The sequence below is a fragment of the Passer montanus genome, unplaced genomic scaffold (genome assembly GCF_014805655.1).
Source record: "Passer montanus isolate IOZ18808 unplaced genomic scaffold, ASM1480565v1 scaffold31, whole genome shotgun sequence".
NCBI classification, from domain to species: Eukaryota; Metazoa; Chordata; class Aves; order Passeriformes; family Passeridae; genus Passer; species Passer montanus.
In genome coordinates, this window is record NW_024367819.1 from 11,572,466 (window position 1) to 11,586,258 (window position 13,793).

The window sequence follows — 13,793 nt, forward strand, 5'->3', positions numbered from 1 at the left end:
CAGTAGAAATATGAAATAAATAAAACCTTTCAGGTTTAAGATTGCTTACAGTGACTTTTGTTTCTATAAAACTTAATGTGTGTCATCACAAAATTTTATGTCTGTGAAGTGCAACAGTTTGTACATGGCTTTTTTTGACAAGGCCATTAAGTGAAAGTCATTATACACTCTTAAAAAATACTGCCAAAAGTGGGTAGATGGAGGGAACACCCAAAGAGATTGGGTAGAAAGGTAGAAATATAATTTTCTAAGCAAAACAATAGTCCCATCACTGCATAAGACAGAAATGTCTCAGCAGTTCCTTCCTCAGAGGACTTAGAGAATATATCTGGCATGCACCTGGATCAGATACTGATTTGAAATGCAAAGGGATCACATCTTTCATGCTGCTTTTTATTTTGTCAATGTAGAGTCCACTGGACATCACCCACACAGCTCCCAGACACCTGTAATATAAGCTGTATAAGTACATCTCAGTATTTTCAGGAGCAGTCCAGGGGGGCTGCAAATATGACCCTCAGAGTCCTGTGGGGCTCTTTGATCCTGCAGTCACACTACCAAGTCATAAAACGCATACCAGGCAAGTTGCTTTAGGGTTCATGGGACAAAATTCTTATTGGTCCTATGATTAACTGGCAAAACTTCCAGCTTCATTCTGCAAATGCAGTTTTGCACTGAGGAACACAAAACAAAGACTGATGACTGGGAATAGCAATCAGAGGCAGCTGTTTCTGTTTTTAATGAGAAACACGTTTTTCTGGTCATCAAATTACCACTGATAAGAAGACCTAGTGAAGTCATAGTATATGCTGCCAGTGACTTTTCTGGAGTGATATCAGATTATATGAGACAAGCATTTGGGTATGACTCTCTTCAGTATTCTCTAAAAATAGCTTCATGTGTTAGATCAAGGGTTCTGCTCAGGCTCCTTTATTAGACTGTGGCAGGTACCTACAGGACAGCAAAAGAAGAGGAAAGGTATGTTCAGTACTACCTTCTCCCAAATACTTTCGTAGCCACCAACCAACTTCATTTTAGGGACTTCCTGATGTGATTTATCCTTCAAAATTCATAATGGATTTGTCATCCTTGCAGCATTTGTTCGGTCTCCTCTTAAGCTTGTGAAAACTTCTAGTGTCCATAACAACCTTGGAGGACCAAGTCAATGAAGACCCATACGCTTTGCCTTTGGGAGTTTTCCCATTTCCTGTTAGCTCTAAATGCTCTTCTAATGGCGGCTGAAAAGTCAAATATTTGTCCATAGTCTTCAGTGACTTTTTCAAGATGAAGAATCATGGTTTACTTAAGTTGCACCATTGGCCCTGTACTAAACTACTCCACACCTTTGGTCACCCTTGATGTTCTTCCATGAGTCTCATCCTATTCTGTAATACTTCCCTGAAGCAAGAAGAACACTGTTGTAGTATTTAAGATGGCATAAGAAAAGGTCACAATGTGTAGTGGTGTAATAAAACTATCTTTTTACCCACTTTTCCTCTCCTAAAATGCTCTGAATTGGATTTACTTTTTTGATTCCTATTGAGCTTGGAGATGACTTTTTTCAAATAAAAATATCTTCTGATCCTAACATCTTCCCAATCAGCTACTGTGAGCAGAGAGATCAGTATCTTACAAGGTCTTATGAAAAATTAAGAATGGTCTTTTCTCATGTATATCACCTCACCCTTTTCCACACTGAATTTAACTACTTTCATCTGCAAGTGCTCCCAGCACTCAGTCCCATAAGGTCTTCTAACTGTTGCTCCTCAGTCTTGGTCCAGCTATCCAGATAACTCAAGTAAGAGCAACAAAATTTCTCACTGTTTCTTTTTCAGGTAATTTCTTAATACAATCAATATGGATGGTCAAATACTCCAAGGCTTCTGCAACATTTCACTACTAGATGAGCAGATCATTTAGTCCTAACCTGCAATCTCTCTTTTCTTTCGTGTCTCTTACTTAAGAGTAAGATGACCTTACTTATTATGGAACTGAGACTTGGTTTCCTTATGAAATTCTTGAGCTTGGAAGCTGTGTGAAAACCCAGACAGACTGTATCAACCAGATCACACCCATCTGCTTCCTGAATGCATCAAGAGCACTATAAGGGGAAAAAAAAAAAAACCACGTAAAGCAGGGTTTCTCTTTTGCTAAAGCTACCTTTACCCTATTTGCTATGTTTACAAAAATGCCAACTGGTTAAATCCTCTATTATATTTCCAGTAATTTTGCCAGTACATAAACCATGTAAATATTTTTTTAAGTTTTTTATTATTTCTCTTACACTTTCCAAAAGCAGCTATATCTTTCACCTATTTTCTCTGAATTTCTTCATGCCAGAATGTGGCATTGGCAGCATTGGCAGCATTATTCAGTAATTTTTTTTCTCTATTTCTTTGCTTGTCATAGTAGAAAGAGACTTACTACAGGCACAGTTATTTTATACAATCTTTCCTACTTCAGATAGCAGTACAGTCTCTGGTGCATCATCTTGACAAAGGAACTACGACATGCTCCTTAAACAAAGAACTGAAGTGCTCTCCTTATGTCTGTTATTGGACAAGGTTGATGGTCATTATCTCTCTGTGCCAGACCCCTCAACCTGTGAAAAATGTCAAGCCAAGTTTAACTGATTTACCATCCCATACTAACAGGCCAAAGACTCTGGCTAGAGCATAAGACAAAATAAATTATTTCTATATGGTTCTCTGAACAGAGGCAAAAGACCCCCATGATAGCCATAAAATCTCAACATATATAGGAATGCATAAATGAAATAAATTAGCTTCTAACTAAAATTTTAGGCAGAATGACTGGCAAAAAATAGATACTAAAAGCCTAATGGAAAATTTTTGTCATTACCATGCAGTATTTACAGCCTTGTACATCCAAAACAAGCAATTGCTACACAAATTTGATGTGAAACACAGAAATAAATAAAATAAATATCTCCATTCTTAATTGGTTTATCAATAATTATTTGCTTATCTCTATCAACTGAGAGACATACAACTACTCTTTGACCTTATCAAAATATTGCCCCATGCCAATTATCTAAGAAGTCCTCAGCCTCTTAATTTGGCATACAGCAGTAAAAAGTGCACTCCAGCACCCAATATACAAAGCCTGATACAAAAAACTAGATCCCTTCTTTAAGGCTTACATAACTTGGGCATTTGAACAGTGTTTCAGAAGAAGAGCATCTTTATTAAAGATTCAATATCCTTGTCCTCATCAGAAAAATGCTGTTGAGAGATATCACATACTGCCTGAGAATTCTAACAAGTCTGCCACAAAGACTGGAGAAGATCACAGCTAACACTCATGACATCCTCAGTTAATTAACAAAGGCAAAGAGACTTCTAAAAATAACATTCAGTATTCACATTTCAGGCCTCTGTGCACAAAAAGAAAATTTAAATTACAACAATTGAAAAGGCATATAAACTCAGTCATTAATTAACTTTAAATTAACATTTTAAACAAATTCAAAAGGCAGTCCAGTGTTCTTCCTCCTCCTTCTGAATAAATCCTGCTTTCATGTTCTCAGGGAGCTTATAAAAACCTAAGAAGTGACCTAGAAGATACAGTAGGTTGTAGAAATAAAAGACACATTTTGAAAAACAGCTTTTTCCTACAGCAAAATCTGATTCATTGCATCCTTCCTCAGAATGTGAAAAAATGTATCTCTTATTCTCAAAGGAGACGTCTAGATGCTCCACAGAAAAAAAAAACCCCAAAAAACCAACAAAAACCACAAAGCAAAATGAAAAGACATTCACAGAACACTTAAGGGAGAAAGGAAATGTGTCATAAGAAAAAGGTTGAGAAGACCTCACCCAGAAGACCTTTGAGTCAAGAGAAACCTCCCTTCCTTTGTAAAAGATGATAAAAAAAGCATGCATTCATATCTTGACTTCTTGTAGACATTTCTGGTTTAGGTGTAACCTATGAAAGGGAGATAAGTAATCTGAAGCCATCCACCCTTTTGTTGGATTCTGGGCTTCTTATTAAAACAAAATACATTTGTCACATGTCCCCCACAAACTGCCCATTATCTTACACCTTATACAGAAAAAGTGAAATAAAGTACAAGGTAGTAGGGAAGAAAATACCTATAGCATAAATGTATCCTGCTGCAGTACAAAAAAACAAACCCCTCCAAGTATGACAGCAACACTTTCAATAAAAATAGGATCTACCAACCAGGAAATTCTAAACTAATTTGAAACTTTTCCTCTTGGGACACAGGACTCTGATCAGAGTGAAATTTTGACAATAATAAGTTACAGCAGACGTACAAAAGAAGATGAAAAGAAGCTGGTATGAGTACCATGCTTCTATAGGTGATGTAAGTTCAGTGGGTTTGAGGCAGCTGGCTATAATATACCTCAGCTCTGTAAGAAGCCATGGTAGGTGTTCCCATTCAGCTGTGACTCTTCTGTCCCTCAACTTCTCACAGCTGCAGTGACTGCTAGTATCATGCTTCTCTTAAAAAAATGTCAAATCTCATAGTCCAAGAAAAGTTGTGAGGAAAAAAAGCTGCCATCCACACAAACAGAGGTTCTTCCTAAAGACTTGGCTGTTTCTCAGAGGGAAAGCCAACTGCAGGAGTATTATTATTTGAAATATCAGATTTATTAGAAATACCCAGGGACAAGGCAGATTCAAGACTCACAGGGCAAACAGACAGAGAGCTCACTGACACATACATGGCAAGAACTTACTCTACACTGTTTTACAGGATGCTTTGTGTTTATGGCTTTGAGGCTTAATTTGCAGCCACAGGGGAATATGTTATTTGGAAAACCTGAGGAGAACAAGAGTAACAGTGTGATTTCATATCAATCAAGATTTCCTTGCAGCCAGCTAACCACAAATCCGTGGCATTAGATGATACGGAAGCAAGGGGGATGAGTGGTTATCACTTTGTGCAAAAATGCATGAAAGATGACTGTGCAAAAAACCCTGCTGTGCTGGGGGGACTTCAGAGGAATAAAATCTTGCTTTGCTCAGATTTTTGTATTAACAACCTCAATTTAAATTCCTTTGGTGACAGAAGGTGGCACATTGGAAAATAATATGATATTAAAATCACAGTGGCCAGATACTGAGTTGCTGAGCAACCAGACGTAGCTTCTGACATCTTAAAAGTTCAGAAAACATCAAGCTCCAAAATCAGCTTCCTAATTATGGACAGCTGAACTAACCATTTCTAAAAATCTTGGCCACCATTTAAAAATATATCTTAATTCTAAGGAAGATTATGAGTCACATTTCCAAGCAGCTCCAAGGCTATACCTGTAGCATACATACATACAAAAGGGGAATGTAAGAACTAAAAATTCAGGTACTGATTCCAAAAATTTGGATGAGTCTACAGTTTAATAACACTTTGAAAAAAAAAGAAGTTAATTATAATCCCAATATTAAATTATCATACATTTCCTTTACTGCCTCTCCTTTATTTTTACTGCTTGAAGATTATTCCGTGGTTCTTGCTGGCAGAATGAATTCCAGGTATGTTCTCACTATATGCGGTGTTCATCTACATGATGTGTGTCATGTGTCATTTCAAGTGTTTCAGTGTTGCCTGTAGATAGGTACAAATTTAATGTCTTCCAGAAAGGACATTTCACTGGAGTATTTTCCCTCCTTTTGACACACTTGCTAATATGCTCAACCAAACATGGATGACCTAAGTTTTCAATTCCTGGTGTACTCTATTTATATTGGTTTACATATAAAAGAATAGTAAATAGTACTGTAACATGAATTCTGCTTTGAGAAAAGCAAGCCCACCAAAAGCATGAAAATACTACTAAATGGACAGGATGCCTAAGCCAGGGTCCTGACAGCTCTGCAGCATTCCTATCAATGACTGCCTGCAGAATCATCACTCTTTCAAGTGCAATATGCCCTGGCAGCATAGTACTTTGCAGGAGGCTGTTATATCCATAGAGGGAGACTGACAGGAGCACCCTATGTGGTGGTCAGTATAAGAGATCATCAATGAAGACTGCAAAAACATAGCAATTACTGAAAATATCTTCTACATAAGCAAGACATTTGACAAATTTTGAGTGTATCTTATTTTCTCCAGGAAAAATATGAAAACCTCATTTATATTTTCTCACATTATAATAATTCTCTTAAAGCCAAACTTCTCATTTAGGCATAGCATTGACTTATTTTAACTACGGACAATGGGAAAGAAAACTGCCAGAAATTATGAAAATAAGCCTGTGGGTCTCTTTTGTCTCTCTCTTTGCCTTTTTGTTCAGGTGAGCAAGACTCTTCAATGAGTAAGTTATAACTGGTGAGAAAATATCAGCCTTGATCAAACACTGGGTACAAGCATTCTGCTCTAAAAGAGATGGTCTTGACCAATAATTTAGAGTCAACAACCATTCTCAGCAACCTACCTTTGAGATCTAAATGGAGAAGAGAGGAATGTAAAAAACAGGGCAAAAACCCACAGTATGGTATACACATTAGTCTATAGCAACATACAGGAGACAACACAAACAGGCAAATAAATCTGAAAGCTGTGTTGGTTTATAATACAACCTTGTAAAAGTGTTAGTCTACTTCTTCAGCTGCACTAATAACATCAATACATTTTTTATTTAAGCTCACTGTGTTGCCATATAACAACTAAAATTACAGTCTAACACAAATGGTAGAATACTGTATATGGTATATTGTTCTATTAGTACAGGAATTTGACTGGGCTATAAAAAAATCCCTGATGCCTCCTGTTACATTTAGAGTTCCTCTGTTCTGAAAATTGTAGCAGATGAAATAACACACAGCTCACAGTATACAAGTTGGATTTCTGACATTTGAAGTTGATACCAGAGCTTTTATACTCATGACGGCACTGAAGAGTCCTCATCTAACTCTATGCTGTTTCCAAAAACCCTATGAACTTCTTCTGAATAAACCATTGCATTTTATAGAGAAAGCTCTTGAAGAAAAGCCCAAGACCAACTTTATCACATCCCCCACTCCAGTCTGTTTTTCCCCATAAATGTTAAAAACCAAAAAAAGTAATTATTCCTATATACTAATTTTCCAGTGCACAATACTCTTCACTTCCTAGAGACTCAAATAACTCAATTTCATAGATCTTTCAGGTTGTCCCAAAAGGGTATTTTTTTCCAAGAAAAACACATTTCTTTTAGGGAGAGATCACACAGAATAAGCCTCTATGGAGATGCCTGTAATTCTATCAGATTTCATGTGTGGCTTTCTGTGTGTACTCTGTCTACAATGTCATACTCATATGGGTTTTCTCTTATATTTTCTTGATACAGTGCATGCTTTTGGGGGGGGGGGTAAATTCTGCTAGCACATCTTCTGGAGTGCTGTGACAGAAAACAGAGACTGCACAGAATGTTCAGTTTTGTCTCACCCCTACATTGTTTTGACCTCCTTGTTTCATAAGCATCAAATCTCCTGGAATTGTTATATACCCTAGCCTTTTAAAGATTATTTTTTTCAAGTGACTTCTCATTATTCCAAATAGCATAAATTGAATGATGTTTAAGAAAAGCAGGGGTGAAGTCTCCAGGGAAGAAATCTGTAGACTCCTTTCTTTGACTCTGCATTCCTTTGCAAACTATCTAGTGCATGTTCAGCACACTCTGAACAGACATGAATGTTTTCTAGGGTAGATTTAAAACAGTTACAGAGGGAAAACTACCTTTAAACAGATATGGATAACTACATTTTGCACTAAAATGTAAATTATGTTACTGCAGGGGCCTTATCCACAAGGGGAGAAATGATCCTAAGCCCTCTAGGAACAAAAGCTGTAAGACAGTAAAATTATATTGCAATAAGTCAGAAAAATGAGTGGAGAAAATCTAAATGTACATCACAAACTAAAACACCCCAGTCTTGATACACATGGAAATTTCTGTTTGGGACCACTAAGCAGGGAGATGAGATATATATAACCTTAAAGAATCATTTATACCTGGAATATAACAATGGGTCAAAAATAACAGGCTTATTGGTTTGGAAAGTTAAAGGTGTTCATAACAGCTACAGTATTTTATTTCCTACATAATTTTATGGAACCAGACAGATAAAAAAGAAAAAAACCTTCTCAAAGTTCAGAATATCACCTTTTCATATTCTATTAGTGTGCTAGCTTCACTGGAAATAAACATGTTCCCCTTTTGCAGGATCTTCCTGTTAGTAACAGTTGCACATAAATAAAGTTTTCTAAACAAACATCTTATCTTTTTATGGAAGGAAGTCCATTAATAAGGAATTGACGTCCTTCCTTGAAAAAAAAGATCAGTGCTAATTCTTTCCCATAAACTAAAGAAATAAACTTACACCCTGAGATTTTTTACTCTATTTTCACAGCAAACTGGCTTGTCTGCACGTAGATAAAATGGAACTATTTGAGTTTTCTTATAAACAATATCTCTGTTGCTACTTTGCCCCATAATATTGAATAATGAATTTCTTCCCTCAGTTTTTGATTGCTTCATGGAACTTGCGCTTTATTTCAATTCTACCCCACTCCTGTTAAAAGTACATGGCAGCCTTTGAGCAACTTTCAGCCTGGGAGCTTCAGAAACACACCATAACTTTCTAACATTTTTGCCTATGCCATTATTTCCAGAAAGATGTCCTTTACTTAACAAATGTAGTCAAATATACTCTAGCACCTCTACTGTGGTCTTCACTGACTTTGTCAGTTACAAAGGACATTTATTTTGCCTACATTTCATTTCATAAAATGAACTTTGTTATGGAAAATCCTCTGGCACAACCTTCATCTGCTTCCCTTCTTCACCATAACTTTTCCTTCAGACTAAGAGAATTTGAAGTTGATACTGTACTGTACACTACTTACAAAAAATAAAATACAGATTTTCTATCCATGACTTCAGAAAATCAGCATTTTAACCTACTTGCAACAATGCTGAAAATAGAAATGTTGGTATATTTAAGGAGAGTTTAGATTTGCAGTGTTATTGTACATCACAATTTAGAATCTCAATGCCATACTGCAAGGAGATCAGCCAAAGAGAATAGCAGAATAATGCAGTCTGTGATTACTATACTTGTATAAGATTAGGAGTCAAAATACCATAGCATTTTTGTATGAAAAGATCCATTTACCTTAACTCAGTAACTCTGGGGGATGTAAGAAACCTCAAAAATATTTACATAGGAATTTCAAAAGGAAATTTTAAGGAAAAATTTGCACAAGTATTGCTAGAAAAATGGTGTTATTTCTTTTCAGCTGTGTCTATAAATAAGTGCTATTTCGAGGCATCTATCCCAATTTTGAAAGCTGAAACACTACTATGTCCCAGTAATCACACTTAGACAACCTAAGAATGGGAAAATAAAAAACCACAATCCTTTACCAAGAGTGTGAATCAACATTTCTTACAGAATGTTTCACTTCAGAAGGTGTTTAACATATGTCTTAATGCAGATAAATATGAGAGTGACAGGGAGTGAGACTGAGAACCAGGCTCCTCTCCTCTTTCTCTGTAGTGAACTCCAAGATTCCTTTCTGACTCAATTTTGCACTAGGACAGTGTGCTTTCTAAAGATCAGTCTGCTGTAGATGTGACAAGCCCTGAGCAGGTAGAAGGCAGTCCACATTACACAGCTTTGGTGATATTGGTTCCTTGAACTCTTTTTTTTGGCATCCATATACAACTTCACATGCTGATTTCTACAGTTTACATTTAGATTACAATATTATTGCTGGTGGAACCAGAAGACTTGTGCAGGTTTAGCAACACACACCTGAGTGTCACTATAAAAGTTAGAGCTAAGGGAAGAGGAAATTGCTCTTTTCTTTTCAAAGGTTTAGGTCCTCAGAAAGGTTTCCCCCCATTTCTGTTTAATTCTCAATAATGTAATGCGGAACAGTGACCTTTTATAAAAACAAAACCAGAGCACTGCTTTAAAAGGTCACATAGTCACTCAGAAAACAGAGTAGATATTCTGGTATCCCATGGTAGCACTGGAAGCAGGGATATAGGTGATAGCTTGACAAGTATCTGGACAAAACAGTATGCTGAAGGTTTTTGTCTCTTGTTAGAACTCTCACCTGTTCTCCAGGACTGCCCTGCTCAGTAAGGATACCTTATACAATCTACAGCTTTTCTGCCTTACTTTTTCTTTACCCTCCTTCCCTTAGCATATTGCTTTACAAAACTTTTCTGATTTAGAATGATTCTTGACAGGGCAGAAAGCTTGGGGCAGTCTCAAGAGAGCACAGTATATGTGTACAAAACACTAAGACCTTTGATAATTTTATTTTGTAAGAGGGGAGTTTTGGTCAGCTGTAGCTAATGGCTGATCAAAATACCTGTGAATGGCTTTAGGACTGCTGAATGAATGGATGGTACCCAGCACAGCAAACAAAGGAGCCCATTCAGCAGTGTCACTGTTACCTGTGCTGCTGTCCTCTCTTGTCCCCTCACCTCCGTGTTCGGCAATACTGGTGTTGCGACTGGTGGAGGAGGTGCTCTGCGCTTTTTCACTTCTGGGTTTGCTGTCATTCCAGAGATGTTACCAAGGGACAGTGATGAACCCAGGCTACTGGAACGAGAATTCACCGAAGGGGAATTTGGTGCTGTGGAAAAACCCTGTAAATGGATTAACATCTTGGATTAACATCACTCTTTAAAAACAATGGGAAAGAAAGAAGAAAAACAAGACACATCTGGTTACCGTTTAAACAATGATGTGAATAATCATGTATGTTCCTCTGCCAAACCTGCTGAATTGCAAACTCTAACTTTTGGAAACTTTCAAAGGTCAACTGGAACAAATCTTACAGGCAGTATTAATAAGACAGGAGGCACGATAAGCACCTACTGCGGTTTAACAGTAGTATTGATGGGAACACTGCTGCTGCTTGCTATTTAAAATACAAAGTTCACATCAAGACTTATAATTACAGTTATCCAAATGCATTTGCAGTTGCATTTAAATTCCAAATTACACATTTCTGGAAGCAAGATTTACTCATAAATGAGAACACTGTATCAATAAAATGCTGTCAGTGTCTCGGGCTTGTCTATTTTGTTATCAATCTGCCTTGATTGAACTGAGTCTTCTCTGCAGATTTACATAAGAGAAATTCTGCTACCATTAAACTATTTCCAATTTACATGCACAATCACGCATAATCACTTAAAACTTACTGAAAACAACCATTTAACTTGGTGAAAAGAAGTCCTACTGACAGACATCTCTCTGGATTCTAACAGGCCCAGATGAAAGGAGAAACAGAACATTACTTCAGTAATTCTTTACTGCTAAAAATGACTTTAGTTCTCATTGAAAACTTAATAAAATCACTGAAAAAACTTTAATGGATTTCAGAATTTTAATACATTTTTATATTAATATACAAACAAACATATGCAGTCACATAGTAACAAATCTACAAATACAAAATATTAGATCTAGGATTCCTTGAAAATGTGCATTTTAACTTTAGTTTTTACTCTTAAATTCAATACCTATTTTTTACTCTGCTAATAAAAATATTGCAAAATGATTTTTTTTTTCCCTTCAAAATCTGAGTTGCTTCTCCTTTTTTTTAATTAAGAGAACCTTCCATATTAAACTGAAGATTTTACTTTTTAATTAAGTTATTTGACTGTAACTTCTTCCCAGAAATATCTTCTGTGGAATCACCATTGATACCACTTCACCATGACCTGGAGCTGAATAGCTCTTCTGGAAACATAGGCTGATGAGCATGGTTGATAAATGCTGTTCTTATCACAACAGAACATGCTACCACAATTTCAAAGCTCTCCCATCAAGGACATACAGCTCTCTGGTGGAATTTTGTCCAAAACCACAGAATACATACTGGCAGGAAACCTAAAGGCCACCCCAAATGCCATTATTTTCAAAAAAAGAAAGATAATTTCTTTCCACAAGTGCCAAGTGCAAGCTTAGGTAAAAATGTAAAACACAGGGCAGCAAGATTGAAAACACAACTAATTTAGTTTTAGGACCATTGAGGAAGCACTGATAAAGTATAAAGAGCTAAAAAAAAAAGAGCAGTGCAAAAATATGCATGATACAGGCTCCTTTACTGCCTGGGAAAGTTCCATGTTCCATAGATTCCTGTGAAAGCTACTGAGATGCAAACAGATTTGTGCCTTGTCCTGCATTTACTGTGCATGTGATGCCAATTACTGACCTAGATACTTTTGTGAGCTTTTATGTTGCACACTGCACAGCACACTTCATCTTGGAATAATGTATTGGGCATAATTGCAGTATGATACCAGTCTTCTCTGACTGAAAGCAATGTTTGCTGCCTCTTTTTCATCACCAATTTCTCTGAATTGAATGGCATTGGAAACATCTTTACCCTTCTAGGAAACGAAGAAAGAAAGGTTGAAGTAGAAGGTGCTGTTTAAAAGATTAGGTATAATCTTATAGAGAAGCAGTCTTGTATTGGCCCTGTTTTGTCAGTGGAAAAAATAATGATCTCATCTGTAAGCTAGAAGTTTTAAGTCATTATCAGTGCATACTGTACAAGTCCTATCAAATAAAGTTTGTTTATTCCTACAGAAACAGCAGGTTCATGAAATCAAATATAGTTTACTCTTTTCACACATTTACAAACAAGTAAACAAAACAATTTCAAAGTGGGTTCTGCAGGTATGATTTGACTTTATTAATTCTTTAGCCTTCTAAATAAAAGGGTGGAGAAATTTTACACAAAGATGTATGAAAATAAAAAAAAAGCCTCAAGATTTCCCTCTTAGCACTAAAAATACAGATGCTGGTAAGACGATAGGCCATAACTAGTTTGAAATGAATATTCAATTTTATCTCAAGATCTTGTGGCTGAAGAGCTATGAGAATTCTTTTCCAAGCTACAGGTCATTGGGAAGGAATACAGTGATTGATAACAGTTTAATGCTGTTCTGTCATGTTTTTAAGTTTGGATTTCCTAACAGAAGATACAGGGGGAAAAAAGGAAATATTTCTACCACACTTCCATACACTTATAGTGTCATGAAAAACCATATTTTTAATAAAAATACTTGAATGATAGAAAAAAAATCCCAACCTTGCAAATTCATCTATGTTTTATTTTCCAAGTCCAACCTTTATATCAAGTCCATTATTCCATTAGTGAGCATTTAAAGAGTGCTCATGTAAATACTTTACCCTAAAACAAAAACTTGCCACAGCTTCCAGGGGAACAGAATGAGGACAGTTTTGAACCAGTTTTGAAAGCCCTTTCACGCATCAACAAGAGCTTTGCCTAACTGGAGTCAGACCTTCAAATTCTGCCATGTGTATAGTCATTTTCATTAGCTTTAAGAGAAAAAACACAACCCTGGACACAAAACACTGACACAAGTGATTATGGCATGACTTGTCTTTTGTTGTAAAATTAATACCAAGAGACAACACCTAGCCCAGCTTTTATATTTTATGTTGGGTTAGACGCAATGCAGTTCCTTTCCAAATCATGGGATTTTGGAGGTTTGTTTTTCAGGCAGTTTAGAAAGGCAACTATTAAGAGCATACAACATTAATCAAGCAAAATTGTAGGGACATGATATCTACATGCCAAATACTCTAACCATCTCACATTTCTTGTTTTTCTAATTTGTTATCAAAGAACCAATTACACAGCAGTGTAAGTGAGGAAAGCCAAGCTCAGGAATTGAAGCCAATGTTGCTGGCTAAAAAAGTCAGCCGTTATCCTCCGTTTCATTTGACAAACAGGTTAGCATGAATACTCTGCTTAGATTCCA

The 13,793-nt window shown here is 36.4% G+C and overlaps 1 protein-coding gene across 10 annotated transcripts in view; it reads right to left on the minus strand.

Annotated features, from left to right (window-relative positions):
* Positions 1-13,793, minus strand: part of COBL (cordon-bleu WH2 repeat protein) — a 157,423-nt gene that overhangs the window by 63,757 nt on the left and 79,873 nt on the right. For all 10 annotated transcript variants that reach the window (XM_039714767.1, XM_039714765.1, XM_039714766.1 and 7 more), the window contains one exon: positions 10,443-10,637. In XM_039714767.1, the coding sequence (XP_039570701.1) occupies positions 10,443-10,637 (195 nt within the window). The remainder of the gene's footprint in view (positions 1-10,442; positions 10,638-13,793) is intronic.